General features: G+C 50.6%; 1 protein-coding gene across 4 annotated transcripts; it reads left to right on the plus strand.

The window, feature by feature from the left end:
- The first annotated feature begins 511 nt into the window (after positions 1–511).
- usp30 (ubiquitin specific peptidase 30) lies at positions 512–16,355 on the plus strand. Of its 4 annotated transcripts, none has more exons than XM_056420096.1 (14): positions 592–667; positions 839–1,087; positions 12,618–12,786; positions 12,856–13,029; positions 13,094–13,197; positions 13,293–13,391; positions 13,567–13,612; positions 13,694–13,788; positions 13,902–13,961; positions 14,033–14,119; positions 14,283–14,363; positions 14,525–14,732; positions 14,808–14,904; positions 15,027–16,355. In XM_056420096.1, the coding sequence occupies exons 2-14, from the start codon at positions 1,058–1,060 to the stop codon at positions 15,403–15,405; spliced, it is 1,629 nt and encodes a 542-aa protein (XP_056276071.1). In that variant the 5' UTR covers positions 592–667; positions 839–1,057; the 3' UTR covers positions 15,406–16,355. The 4 variants fall into 4 exon arrangements, with proteins under 4 accessions (XP_056276072.1, XP_056276071.1, XP_056276074.1 ...); XM_056420099.1 differs by having other exon boundaries at positions 599–667; positions 12,677–12,786; XM_056420097.1 differs by lacking the exon at positions 839–1,087 and having other exon boundaries at positions 512–667; positions 12,677–12,786.

Here is a 16,355-nt window from a genome sequence, read left to right on the forward strand (position 1 = left end):
CCACACGGACCTCATGGTCCTCCACACGGCGCACAGCCCCACACGGACCTCATGGTCCTCCACACGGCGCACAGCCCCACACGGACCTCATGGTCCTCCACACGGCGCACAGCCCCACACGGACCTCATGGTCCTCCACACGGCGCACAGCCCCACACGGACCTCATGGTCCTCCACACGGACCTCATGAACCCCAGAGCAGCAGCAGCACCGCGGGGGGCCAGAGCACGAGGGAGAGGATGTGTCTCATGTAAACACACAGGGGAGACAATAAGTAACACAGAGCAGCATGATGCACCATGTGTGATGATGATAGTATCGAAGACACGGACTCACAATATAGTGTGTATGGCATTATGTTTTAAAATGATCAGAATACTATCTTTGAACATGTTTATGGAACTACTATTTGTCATTATTTGGTCAACGTTGTCACATCTTCGCTTGACCAGGCTGTGAGGGAGTCACGTGACATCAGGAATGTGCGCAACGAACATGTTGTCAGTCGGAAGGTAAACGGTGAACACCTCGGTCCGCCCTCCAGTTCGTCCCCCAGCAACAGGCCAACGAGGACGAGGGTTCCGCATGAGAGCAGGATGTTGTGGTTCCGACCACAGAGCTCGGATCAGCTGGTCGGGGAGTTCCTCGGCTCTGGACCCGTCGGCAGGTAAAACCTCTCCGCTGCACCGCGGCGTGTTTGTATAGCGCGGGTCAGAGGTCAAGTGGGTCATGACGCGTTAACATGCGCAGACACGGACGAACAGCTGAGCTCAACGTCTCGCTGACGCAACCTGCGCACGCAGATTCACAACAACAAGAGACGTCGTCTCTATTTCAGGAGAACAACGTGTTTATGAAAGGAGAGAGCATCCCGAGGCATCCCGAGGCTCCCCGAGCCGCGTGTCGGCCAGCTAGCTTCGGGGCTAAAGCTAGCTGCCCGGAGGCTAGCGGTGACACCCGGATGGAGCCGCTGAGAGCCGTTACTGACGTCATGACGTCGTTATAACGTCACTAACCTCATAACCACCACGTCGAGCTGAGGAACAGTGACCGTCAGATGAGGCTCTGTGTGAGCTCAGCCTCAGAGGTCAGCGGGTCACACTCAGAGGTCAGGGGTCACACTCAGAGGTCAGGGATCACACTCAGAGGTCAGGGGGTCACACTCAGAGGTCAGGGATCACACTCAGAGGTCAGGGGGTCACACTCAGAGGTCAGGGGTCACACTCAGAGGTCAGGGATCACACTCAGAGGTCAGGGGGTCACACTCAGAGCTCAGGGGTCACACTCAGAGGTCAGGGGGTCACACTCAGAAGTCAGGGGTCACACTCAGAGGTCAGGGGGTCACGCTCAGGGGTCACACTCAGAGGTCAGGGGGTCACACTCAGGTCAGGGGGTCACACTCAGGTCAGGGATCACGGTCAGGGGGTCACTCAGAGGTCAGGGATCATACTCAGAGGTCAGGGGGTCACACTCAGAGGTCAGGGATCACACTCAGAGGTCAGGGAGTCACACTCAGAGGTCAGGGAGTCACACTCAGAGGTCAGGGGTCACACTCAGAGGTCAGGGATCACACAGAGGTCAGCCACTACATCACCTCTACATCACCCCTACATCACCTCTACATCACCACTACATCACCCCTACATCACCTCTAAATCACCCCTACATCACCTCTACATCACCTCTACATCACCACTACATCACCCCTACATCACCTCTACATCACCTCTACATCACCACTACATCACCCCTACATCACCACTACATCACCACTACATCACCCCTACATCACCTCTACATCACCCCTACATCACCTCTACATCACCCCTACATCACCACATCACCTCTACATCACCTCTACATCACCACTACATCACCCCTACATCACCCCTACATCACCTCTACATCACCTCTACATCACCTCTACATCACCACTACATCACCTCTACATCACCCCTACATCACCACTACATCACCACTACATCACCTACATCACCTCTACATCACCACCACATCACCTCTACATCACCCTACATCACCCCTACATCACCTCTACATCACCATCACCTCTACATCACCTCTACATCACCCCTACATCACCACTACATCACCTCTACATCACCACTACATCACCACTACATCACCCCTACATCACCACTACATCACCCTACATCACCACTACATCACCCTCTACATCACCTCTACATCACCCCTACATCACCCTACATCACCTCTACATCACCCTACATCACCTCTACATCACCACTACATCACCTCTACATCACCCTACATCACCACTACATCACCTCTACATCACCCTACATCACCTCTACATCACCTCTACATCACCTCTACATCACCCCCCCTACATCACCTCTACATCACCCCTACATCACCTCTACATCACCCTACATCACCACTACATCACCACTACATCACCTCTACATCACCCCTACATCACCTCTACATCACCCTACATCACCACTACATCACCACTACATCACCCCTACATCACCCCTACATCACCTCTACATCACCACTACATCACCACTACATCACCTCTACATCACCACTACATCACCACTACATCACCACTACATCACCACTACATCACCTCTACATCACCCCTACATCACCACTACATCACCTCTACATCACCACTACATCACCTCTACATCACCACTACATCACCCCTACATCACCCACATCACCACCACATCACCACTACATCACCACTACATCACCTCTACATCACCACTACATCACCCCTACATCACCACTACATCACCCTCTACATCACCACTACATCACCCACTACATCACCCTCTACATCACCACTACATCACCCCTACATCACCCCTACATCACCTCTACATCACCACTACATCACCACTACATCACCTCTACATCACCACTACATCACCCCTACATCACCTCTACATCACCACATCACCACTACATCACCCCTACATCACCCCTACATCACCTCTACATCACCTCTACATCACCACTACATCACCCCTACATCACCACTACATCACCTCTACATCACCCCTACATCACCTCTACATCACCACTACATCACCCCTACATCACCACTACATCACCTCTACATCACCCCTACATCACCTCTACATCACCACTACATCACCCCTACATCACCCCTACATCACCTCTACATCACCCCTACATCACCACTACATCACCCCTACATCACCACTACATCACCACTACATCAAAGTCAAAGTCAGTTTTATTTGTCAATTTTCCATATGTGCAAACATACAGAAGATCGAAATTGCGTTTCTCTTCTGTCCAACATAAAGTGAATTGTGCAACATATAGACAACATAGAGTGCAAAAATAGTAAAAAACTTGTGAACATATAGACAACATAAAGTGCATAGACAACATAAAGTGCAAAAATAGTAAGAAACATGTAAACATATAGACAACATAAATTGTGTTAGCAGCATTCAGACATGTGAGTCTGAAAGAGGACGGCGTGGGAGGATGGGGAGAGAGTTCAGCTTCCTGACAGCCTGGTGGATGAAGCTGTTGGACAGCCTGGCGGTGTGAGCCCGGAGGCTCCGGTATCTCCTCCCAGAGGGCAGGAGGCTGAAGAGACCGTGTGAGGGGTGGCAGGGTCACTCACAATCGAGGTCGCTTTGCGGGTGAGGCGGGTGTTGTATATGTCCTGCAGGGATGGGAGGGGGGGGAGTGAGGCACCCATGATCCTTCCAGCTGCCTTCACTATGCGCTGCAGGCGTTCCTGCTGTGGTCTGTGCAGCTTCCGCCCACACAGTGATGCAGCTGGTCAGGATGCTCTCCATGGTGCCGCGGTAGAAGGTGCACATGATGGATGGGGGCTCCCTGCTTTCCTCAGTTTCCGGAGGAAGTAGAGGCGCCTCTGTGCTTTCTTTGCCAGCGATGTAGTGTTGGCTGTCCACGAGAGGTCCTCACTGATTTCCACCCCAGGAATTTGGTGCTGCTGACCTGCTCAATGTCCGCACCGTTGATGGTCAGTGGTGGGTGATGGGTGTGGCCTTTCCGGAAGTCAACAACGATCTCTTTGGTCTTGCTGTTGTTGAGCAGGAGGTTGTTGGCTCCGCACCACGTGGTCAGAAGGTTGACCTCCTCCTGTAGAGGGTCTCGTCATCCTTGGTGATGAGACCTATCAATGTTGTGTCGCCTGCAAACTTGACCATGTGATTGGTGCTGTAGCTGGTTTTGCAGTCGTGAGTCAGCAAGGTGAAGAGCAGGGGACTGAGCACACAGCCCTGAGGGGCCCCTGTGCTGAGTGTGATGCTGCTCGAGGTGTTGTTGCCAACACGCACTGCTTGTGGCCTCTCACTCAGGAAGTCCAGCAGCCAGTTACACAGCGAGGTGTTGAGCCCCAGCTGGTCAAGTTTGCAGATTAGTTGTTGTGGGATGATTGTGTTGAATGCTGAGCTAAAGTCTATGAACAGCATTCTTACATAGGAGTCTTCTTGTCCAGGTGGGTGAGGGCTGGGTGGAGAGCAGAGCAGATTGCATCCTCCGTGGACCGTTTGGCCCGGTATGCAAACTGGAAAGGGTCCAGAGTGGGGGGGAGAATGGATTTGATATGCGACATGACTAGTCGTTCAAAGCACTTCATGATTATGGGGGTCAGTGCCACTGGACGATAGTCGTTGAAGCAGGACGGAGTGGATTTCTTTGGCACAGGTATGATGGTGGTTACCTTGAAGCATGATGGAACAACAGCTTGTCTCAGAGAAGTATTAAAGACATCCGTGAAGACGACCTTAAGCTCCTCTGCGCAGTCCTTCAGCACACGACCAGGGATGTTGTCTGGACCTGTTGCCTTGTGGGTGTTGATGGACGAGAGTCCTCTTCACGCTGGCAGCAGACAGGCACAGAACCTGATCGTGGGGAGGCGGAGTCTTGTGTGGACGAGTGCTGTTCTGTGCTTCAAACCGGGCAAAGAAGCTGTTGAGGTTGTTTAGCAGAGAGATGTTGCTGTCGCAGTTCTGTGGCGTGGGTTTATAGTCTGTGATGGTCTGAATGCCCGCCACAGGCTGCGTGTGTCTCTGCTGTCTTTAAAGTGCCGGGTTATCTTTTTGTGTAGGAATTTTTGCTTTCCTGATGCCGTGGGACAGGTTGGCTCTCGCTGTTTTCAGGTCCGTTTGCCCCAGCTCTGAAGACCCTATTTCTAGTCCTCAGCAGCCGATGGACTTCCCCTGTTAGCCACGGCTTCTGGTTAGCCAGTGGTGATGGTCTTTACATGGGTCACATCATCAATGCACTTGCTAATGTAAGAAGTAACAGTGTCTGTGTACTCCCCAATGTCAGTGTGGTCGTTGTATGTGGCTGCCTGTTTAAACATTCCCCAGTCTGTTGAGTCAAAGCAGTCTTGGAGCGCAGGAGGCCCCTCTGGCCACACCTACCTGCTTCAGAACCGGTCTGGAGGCTTTCACTCTGGGTCTGTATGCTGGCATTAGCATGACGGTGATGTGGTCAGAGAGACCTATGTGGGGGAGGGGGGAGGCCTTGTACGCTCCTTTGTGGGTTGTGTAGACCAGATCCAAAATGTTGTCTCCTCTTGTAGGGAAATCAACATGCTGGTGTAGTTTGGGAAGGACAGTCTTAAGGTTTGCATGGTTGAAATCTCCAGCAAAGATGGTGAAGCCGTCTGGGTGAGCCGTCTGTTGTTCGCTGATGGCCTGATACAGTTCACAAAGTGCCGCATTTCTATCACTTGTTGGAGGTCGGGGGGATGTAAACAGCGACTAGCAGAATCGCCGTGAATTCCCTCGGCAGATAAAAAGGACGGCACCTTACGATCATAAACTCCGCCAGTGGTGAGCAGTGTCTACATACCACGGCAGCGTCCCGGCACCATGCGTCCCGGATGTAAACACATACCCCGCCGCCCCTGGGTTTCCCTCCATCAGCGAGGGCTCTGTCCGCCCGGTAGCATGTTAGCTGCTCCAGTCTCACAGCAGAGTCGGGGATGTTGTCGTTTAGCCATGTTTCCGTGAAGATAAGCACACAGCAGTTCCTCACGTCTCGCTGCTCCGTCTGCAGCAGTCTAATGTGGTCCATTTTATTGTCCAAGGATCGCACATTAGCCATGATAATGGATGGTATGGCTGGACGAGTTGGCCTAGCCGCTAGCCTAGCTCGGGTTCCTCCGCCTACCCTCTTCTGCTTCCTCTCACAACGCTTGGCGCCTCCTTTCTGGGGAGGAGTGGCAGTCGAGTCCGTGTGGTCGGTGTGGTCGTAGGGCCAAGTAATCCGTGCTCCGCGAGTGTTTCCGCTTGTTCAGCGTCCAGAGTGCCGTGTAGTTTGGTCCTGCCGATGGTTAACAGAACCTGGCGACTATATTTGGGTTCCGACGTAGACAGACGAGGCGAAGACGAACAATTTTTGGACGAACTTTTGCACAAACATTTAGAAACAGAACAAAACACCAAATGGTCAGGACAGAGAGGGGCCGCTGCGTCCGTACATCACCTCTACATCACCACTACATCACCACTACATCACCCCTACATCACCTCTACATCACCACTACATCACCCCTACATCACCACTACATCACCACTACATCACCTCTACATCACCACTACATCACCACTACATCACCACTACATCACCACTACATCACCCCTACATCACCACTACATCACCTCTACATCACCTCTACATCACCACTACATCACCTCTACATCACCCCTACATCACCACTACATCACCCCTACATCACCTCTACATCACCTCTACATCACCACTACATCACCTCTACATCACCACTACATCACCTCTACATCACCACTACATCACCCCTACATCACCACTACATCACCCCTACATCACCACTACATCACCTCTACATCACCCCTACATCACCTCTACATCACCACTACATCACCTCTACATCACCACTACATCACCTCTACATCACCCCTACACCACCCCTACATCACCACTACATCACCTCTACATCACCTCTACATCACCTCTACATCACCCCTACATCACCACTACATCACCCCTACATCACCTCTACATCACCACTACATCACCCCTACATCACCTCTACATCACCACTACATCACCACTACATCACCTCTACATCACCCCTACATCACCACTACATCACCCCTACATCACCACTACATCACCTCTACATCACCTCTACATCACCTCTACATCACCACTACATCACCTCTACATCACCTCTACATCACCACTACATCACCTCTACATCACCCCTACACCACCCCTACATCACCCCTACACCACTACATCACCTCTACATCACCACTACATCACCTCTACATCACTTCTACATCACCCCTACATCACCACTACATCACCTCTACATCACCCCTACATCACCACTACATCACCCCTACATCACCCCTACATCACCACTACATCACCTCTACATCACCACTACATCACCTCTACATCACCACTACATCACCTCTACATCACCACTACATCACCTCTACATCACCCCTACATCACCACTACATCACCTCTACATCACCACTACATCACCCCTCCATCACCCCTACACTAGCACTACATCACCTCTACATCACCACTACATCACCCCTACCACACCACTACATCACCGCTACATCACCTCTACATCACTCTACATCACCACTACATCACCCCTACATCACCACCACATCACCACTACATCACCCCTACATCACCACTACATCACCTCTACATCACCACTACATCACCTCTACATCACCACTACATCACCTCTACATCACCACTACATCACCTCTACATCACCCCTACATCACCTCTACATCACCACTACATCACCTCTACATCACCTCTACATCACCTCTACATCACCCCTACACCACCCCTACATCACCACTACATCACCCCTACACCACTACATCACCTCTACATCACCACTACATCACCTCTACATCACTTCTACATCACCCCTACATCACCACTACATCACCCCTACATCACCCCTACATCACCACTACATCACCTCTACATCACCACTACATCACCCCTACATCACCTCTACATCACCACTACATCACCTCTACATCACCCCTACATCACCACTACATCACCACTACATCACCCCTACATCACCTCTACATCACCACTACATCACCTCTACATCACCACTACATCACCTCTACATCACCCCTACATCACCCCTACATCACCCACATCACTCTACATCACCTACATCACCTCTACATCACCACTACATCACCCCTACATCACCTCTACATCACCCCACATCACCTCTACATCACCCCTACATCACCACTACATCACCACTACATCACCTCTACATCACCCCTACATCACCACTACATCACCTCTACATCACCCCTACATCACCCCTACATCACCACTACATCACCTCTACATCACCTCTACATCACCCCTACATCACCTCTACATCACCCCTACATCACCACTACATCACCACTACATCACCTCTACATCACCCCTACATCACCACTACATCACCTCTACATCACCCCTACATCACCACTACATCACCTCTACATCACCACTACATCACCTCTACATCACCACTACATCACCCCTACATCACCTCTACATCACCTCTACATCACCACTACATCACCCCTCAGGGCTCCAGACTGCGACCAAATGGTCGCATTTTGCGCCTAAAATTAGACACAGTGCGAGTAAATTTTTCATCAACTCGCGCATGCGCGACCAGTAAATTAGCAGATTTCTTTTTTTGTTATTAAATATTTTTGTTGCTTACAAACTTGTTCTACACTTCAGCCCACTATAGTTAGCGGTAATGCCTGAATGACTGGTTTGCTAACCGACATTAACTCCAGAAGAAGAAGAAAGGAGACGAAAACCGAAGAAGAAGAAGAAGGCTGGCCTATGTGTGAGAGGGGGGGGGGGGGGGCTAATGTGTGAAAAGAGGCGCACCGCAGCGGAGGGCCGCAGAGTGAGAGGTCCACGAGGGGATCCTCACCACCGAGCGGCGTCCCCGTCCCCCGAGTTGAATCTCTGGGTCAACTCAGCCGACTCTCACATGTCTGCCCCTATAGACTGATGCTCACGGTAAACACATTGGATCGGGAGCGCGCGAGGATTTTGATAAAGTTAGCGGAAGGATTTAAGTGACAACATCCGGTTTTGCAAAGTTAGCGGAAAGAACCACGTGAAACAACATCCGTTTTTCAAAATAAGATGTCGACAAATCATACACGAACATATAAAAGTAAACAATGAACTGATTTTGTATCTTTATAGATCATTTCTGAGATTTAGCTTAAATTATGCTAACATTAAAACATTTTTACTGGACCAAGGAAGAGTTTATCAAAATTAGTCAGTCTTTTGTATGTTAAGAAAAGTCCTGTATATAGATTTCCCCAAGAGTTCCAGGAAATGAATAATGCAGATGTGTTCCATACATATCTGAAATCCCCTACAATAGCAATCAAACAATTTTAATGTATCAATTAGGACATTTTTCAAAGTAAAAGTCCTAAATGTTTAAAGAAATCGGTAATTTCTTTAATGTTTGAGTTGCTTTATATATGTATTTCCTCATAGTCCTAGGCAATAATGCTACACAATAAATAGAATGCTTCAATCGACTCGGTGATCGGTATTATCGGTGATCGGCAGATACTGATTTCAGTGATCGGTGATCGGCACCAAAAACCTGATCGGTGCATCTCTAATCATAACATCATCAAACCCTAGATGGTATTGAAAAGAGAACGTGCTGCATAGTAATATTTATTTTTGATTCCGTTTCCTAAAAGAAACTGCTTTCTATGAATGCATTCAATCAATGGGGGGGGTGGTGAGAGTGTGCTCACCCGTGTGCGCGCATCACAGCAGAACTTCGATGTCGGCGCGCTCATCGCTCTGTCACGCGAGCCGAGAATTGTTGACGGGGGGGGGGGGGTGTAGACGAAAATTACAGAGTGGCGGGTGGAGATTTCACCCTGTTATAATGGTAGGGGAACCACTGGAGTTGATAAGGGTGTCTTCTTGTCTGATCAATACACAACTGTGAGGTGCGTGAATGGACAGATCGGCCAGCTGCTGATCACTCACTCAATAGCTCGACCTGCACGAATAGACGGTGCGCGCGCAAACATTTTTTGGGAGCACTGAAGACCCATTTTGACCCAGGAAAACCCTGTGTGCGCCCCTAAATTTTCTGCTTGCGCCCCTAAAATTTTAAGTTAGGGGCCACTGTGCTCCTAGTAAAAAAAGTTAGTCTGGAGCCCTGCCCCTACATCACCACTACATCACCACTACATCACCTCTACATCACCACTACATCACCACTACATCACCCCTACATCACCTCTAAATCACCTCTACATCACCCCTACATCACCACTACATCACCTCTACATCACCACTACATCACCTCTACATCACTTCTACATCACCCCTACATCACCACTACATCACCCCTACATCACCACTACATCACCTCTACATCACCCCTACATCACCACTACATCACCCCTACATCACCACTACATCACCTCTACATCACCCCTACATCACCACTACATCACCACTACATCACCTCTACATCACCACTACATCACCTCTACATCACCTCTACATCACCCCTACATCACCACTACACCACCTCTACATCACCCCTACATCACCACTACATCACTTCTACATCACCCCTACATCACCACTACATCACCTCTACATCACCCCTACATCACCTCTACATCACCTCTACATCACCACTACATCACCCCTACATCACCTCTACATCACCCCTACATCACCTCTACATCACCCTACATCACCTCTACATCACCTCTACATCACCTCTACATCACCCCTACATCACCTCTACATCACCCACATCACCACTACATCACCCCTACATCACCTCTACATCACCCCTACATCACCTCTACATCACCACTACATCACCACTACATCACCACTACATCACCCCTACATCACCTCTACATCACCCCTACATCACCACTACATCACCCCTACATCACCTCTACATCACCCCTACATCACCCCTACACCACCACTACATCACCTCTACATCACCCCTACATCACCACTACATCACCTCTACATCACCCCTACATCACCTCTACATCACCCCTACATCACCTCTACATCACCACTACATCACCCCTACATCACCACTACATCACCCCTACATCACCTCTACATCACCTCTACATCACCTCTACATCACCCCTACATCACCTCTACATCACCCCTACATCACCTCTACATCACCTCTACATCACCCTACATCACCCACATCACCTACATCACCCTACATCACCTCTACATCACCCACATCACCTCTACATCACCACTACATCACCCCTACATCACCCTACATCACCCTCACATCACCACCACATCACCTCTACATCACCACTACATCACCCTTACATCAGCTCTACATCACCACTACATCACCACCACATCACCTCTACATCACCACTACATCACCCTACATCACCACTACATCACCACTACATCACCCCTACATCACCACTACATCACCCCTACATCACCCTACATCACCTCTACATCACCACTACATCACCACTACATCACCCCTACATCACCACTACATCACCTCTACATCACCACTACATCACCCCTACATCACCACTACATCACCTCTACATCACCACTACATCACCCCTACATCACCACTACATCACCTCTACATCACCTCTACATCACCACTACATCACCCCTACATCACCTCTACATCACCACTACATCACCTCTACATCACCTCTACATCACCCCTACATCACCTCTACATCACCACTACATCACCCCTACATCACCTCTACATCACCCCTACATCACCACTACATCACCTCTACATCACCACTACATCACCTCTACATCACCCCTACATCACCACTACATCACCCCTACATCACCTCTACATCACCCCTACATCACCACACGGAGGAGGCAGGACTCACAGGACTCTGAACATATTTACTAAGAATATAGAAGAATATACACTTTTATTAATCCCCAAGGGGAAATTAGTTCTCTGCATTTAACCCATCCTTAGTTATTAAGGAAGGGCTGCGGTGAAGCGCCCGGGAAGCAACTGGGGGTTCAGTGCCTTGCTCAAGGACACTTCGACTTACAACTAATGGGGAGAGCGGGGATCGAACCCACAACCCTGCGGTTGCAGGACGGCCCTCTTACCCCACTGAGCTAAAGCCGCCACAGTATTGCTGTTGGCTCACAAGACCCTACAAGTTAAACTGCATTTAGCGTATTAATGAATATGATTAGCCGTCGTATTAATACACATATTCTGTTAGTCAAGCATTCAGACATAACAAGATGTTCTTAATGAGGTTTAAGAAGCGTCGGCCACAGGAAGGCTCTCCATCTCCCTGCAGAAGAGACGCTGAAGCGGCCGTGTCGCTCTGCTGCCAGAGACAATTATCAACTTCAACTATGGAGCCCAGTTCAAAGTGTCAGCTTTGAGGACGGACCCAAATCAATGTTGGTGTCGTTGTTGTAACACACGTGATGTCTGTGTCTGTGCCTCCTGTGGTTGTATCCAGAGGTCGGCCTCACCCTCTCCAGCAGGAGGCCTCTCTTCAACAACACGCCTGTCTTTCAGAAACAAGATGCTCAAGCACTGGGGCGTCGTGGGAGGGCTGGCTGCTGCGCTGGCAGCTGGACTTTATGTTTTGTGGGGCCCGATCACAAAGAGAAGGAAGAAGCAGAGAGGTGAGTGTGACACAGCAGGAGGCTGGGACCTGGTTGTCCAGCAGCTGACGGGGACCCTGTTTCTCTCAGGTATGGCTCCTGGTCTGTTGAATTTAGGCAACACCTGCTTCCTGAACTCGTTGCTCCAGGGCTTGGCAGCGTGTCCGTCCTTCATCCGGTGGCTGGAGGTGTTCTCGTGTTCCCGTGGGATCCAGTCGTGCAGGGACAGCCAGATGTCCAGCACGCTGCTTCAGCTTCTCCACGGTAGATCACTGACCCCAGAGGTAGCGGACGTGTGTTTATTGATGATGACGACTTGTTCTGGCAGCTCTGTCCAGAGACCGGCCGGGGGAGGACGACGTGCTGGATGCCGGGGGCCTGCTGGCTGTTCTCAGACTCTACAGGTGGCACATCAGTTCATTTGAAGAGCAGGTAAGGCATCACGCTGTGGAGCCGTGTCTTTAGTCGATTTCTCTCATGTGTTGAAGTCTTAAGAGTTTCCTGACTGTTGGTTTCTCCGCCCTCAGGACGCACATGAACTTTTTCATGTCCTTACATCTTCTCTGGAGGAGGAGCGGGATCGTCAACCCAAAGTCGCTCACTTGTTTGACATGCAGTCCCTCGAGGCAAGTTCCCCCTCCCCAGTGCAGCCCACACAGGATGCTCCTGGAGGGAAGTCGTTGCACCATTTTTAACCCAAACTCTTTTAATCAAGTCAAGTCCAGCATGGTAACTTCAGCCGGTGTTGTGGAAGTCAACAGGGACACGTCGGTCACTGTGTATGTTTCTGTCTCATGCCAGAGCCCTCCTGCTCAGGTTGAGGAAACGATGATCTGCAGGAGTCGAGGTACGGAGACAACGAAGTTATGAAGACAAGATCCCCAAACAGAGCCCTGTGTTTCATCTGCATTTATTGTGCGTGTTGCAGCCCCTCTTCATCCGATACCGAGCCCCTGGAAGTCTCAGCATCCTTTTCACGGTCGCTTAACCAGCAATATGTCGTGCAAGCGCTGCGAACAACAAGTGAGTTTGTTGGTTGTTGTTGTTGACAGGAAAGCGATGAGCAAAGGCTCAAGAGCCTCATTTAGCTTTCTCTCTCTTGATGTGACTCACACACCTGCTGTGCTGTTGTTCAGAGTCCAATGCGGTACGACTCGTTTGAGAGCCTCTCCCTGGCCCTCCCTTTGCCTCAGTGGGTAAGCAGAGAGATGAGGAGCATGTGCATATTGAATGTGCGATCCCTCCTGAATGGTGCATGTTTCCTCAGGGTCGACGCATCTCTCTGGATCAGTGTCTCCAGCTCTTTATCTCCTCTGAAGCCATCAAGGAGGTGGAGTGTGAGAACTGCACCAAGGTGCGTTCACTGCGTCGCCACGCTCTGGTCAAGTCATACAAACCAAGAGACAACACAATCATCACGTGACTCACAGCCATATGCCTGGTGCATTCTGCACCATCAGGCTGCATGTTGTATGACAAAGACAACATTTGGTTGATTGTGTTTGATTTCACCTCAGCTTCAACAAGGGAACACCGTCAACGGGCGAGTTCTGGAGAGCCAGAGGACGACGTTCATTAAACAGCTCAAACTTGGAAAGGTACGTGTAATTTATGATGTCACTATTAGCTGATCATGAATTACACAATGTTGATCGCTATGGAGACAACAGGGACTCTAAGGCCTCACAGTCACATTTGAGGTGGATCAGAACTGAACTCACGATGGAGATGTTCTCTCCCATCTCATCTCTTCCTCCAGCTCCCTCAGTGCCTCTGCATCCATTTACAAAGGCTGACGTGGTCCAGCGAAGGAACGCCCATCAAGAGGCAGGAGCACGTTCAGTTTGCGGAGCATCTGTCGATGGACCGCTACAAACACCACGCCGCCGCCCGCAGAGGACGGCCCACCCCACGAGCGCCGCTCCCCACGGAGGCAGCGGGTCCAGAGGGTTCTGCCCGTGGCCCCGGTGGGTGTCGCCATGTCCTGGCTCACGTTCAGTTGGTCTTTGTCCTCATACATTCGTTTCATTTGTGATTTCCAGAAGCAGAGCGTCAGTCCAACAACAACCAGCCTTTTCCCAACGGAACGTGTCCGTCTGTCCTCCTTCAGGCCCCGCTCGGCCTCACATGTGACGTCAGGTAAACTTCAAACTCGTTTGGCTCCATCTCTTCAGCGTTTTGGAGATCAAAGCGTATCGAGCGGGATGTGCTTGTTCTTTGATCTGACTCCGTCCATCTCGTCGTACCGTCTTTCCCTCCAGGCCGACGGAGTACTTGTTCCAGCTCACGGCCGTGCTGGTCCACCACGGAGACATGCACTCGGGACATTTCGTCACGTACCGCCGCAGCCCTTCCTCACCTCGCAGCCCTTCCTCACCTCGCAGCCCTTCCTCACCTCGCAGCCCTTCCTCACCTCGCAGCTCTTCCTCACCTCGCAGCCCTTCCTCACCTCGCAGCTCTTCCTCACCTCGCAGCCCTTCCTCACCTCGCAGCTCTCCGCCCGTCAGCCCCCAGTGGCTCTGGGTGTCAGACGACTCCGTACGGAAAGCCAGCCGGCACGAGGTGCTGTCCTCCAACGCCTACATGCTCTTCTACGAGAGAGTCCGGAGCGTGAGCCCGGCTCTGCGCCCGGAGGAGTGACCCGGATGCCCGCGGCCTCACGGCGGACCGACTCGTGCCTTTGCAGTCAAGCTGTCACAGCTGAATGTTCCAGGCACCACTCGGACCCCACAGGGGGATCTGACCTTGTGACGGAGGCCAGAGAGGAATTCCGGCCCGGAGTGACCGGACAGATCATGTTGCATCATGTTGCATCATGTGTCACGGCAGCCGGTCGGAGGGCGTTAGATGATGTCATAACTTCTCTGATCCGGAGGAAGAGACTCAACCCCAAAGATCACGGACCTGCAAGTTTTTAGTCAAATATCGTTGATCAAGTAAACTATTGTTCCCGTACTCTGAGAACCATTTCTGTCATGCAACAGTTTGACTTCCACGGGACAAAAAACAGGAACGCTTCCCGACCGAGGGCCCTCTGGGTTCAGGTTCACACGATGCTCTACATGTTGGTGTTAAATGTCAACGCAATACACTCTGAGGGGTTCCTGTTATTTTATAGATGACGAAGAATTCTTGGAGATTTTACTTCCAAGTAGTTTCATTTGATGAAGTTAAAGAGGTAAAACATGTCCCCCTGCTTCTGGTTCTCTTGTCTAATCTAATTTGCCTCATAATTTCCAGCAGCGTATGGAATGAATGTTTCAAGAGGATGACATCATGTCACCGTCTGACCTGCAGAGCTGAGGGCAAAGCGCCACGTTGGGCTCTGAACACGTGACGCCATGTGATGTGTGGCCGTTGACGGGCAACAGCAACAATGAGCCGCTCAGTGAATAAAGCCACGTCATTCTGAATGTTGCATTCGGTGTCGCTGCCGTTGCTCCTGCCAAACCAAGGAGGTTGAGAAACGGCCGGATGCAAAACTCCTTCACGTTTGCGATTTGCACTCATGTATATTCATGTGAGATTGTGTGTATTCTTGGTGTGTCTGTAAAGGTGAATGTTTTCAGCTATTAAAAGCATTAAATGAA

Source organism: Pseudoliparis swirei, chromosome 7 (assembly GCF_029220125.1).
Source record: "Pseudoliparis swirei isolate HS2019 ecotype Mariana Trench chromosome 7, NWPU_hadal_v1, whole genome shotgun sequence".
Taxonomy (NCBI): Eukaryota; Metazoa; Chordata; class Actinopteri; order Perciformes; family Liparidae; genus Pseudoliparis; species Pseudoliparis swirei.

Bases quoted from the DNA above. Each gene is read 5' to 3' on its own strand.
- usp30 (XM_056420096.1), top strand. From the start codon at position 1,058: ATGAGGCTCTGTGTGAGCTCAGCCTCAGAG. The intron at 14,120-14,282 runs GTGCGTTCACTG...ATTTCACCTCAG, and splicing joins AGTGTGAGAACTGCACCAAG to CTTCAACAAGGGAACACCGT. The intron at 14,733-14,807 runs GTGGGTGTCGCC...TGTGATTTCCAG, and splicing joins GGGTTCTGCCCGTGGCCCCG to AAGCAGAGCGTCAGTCCAAC.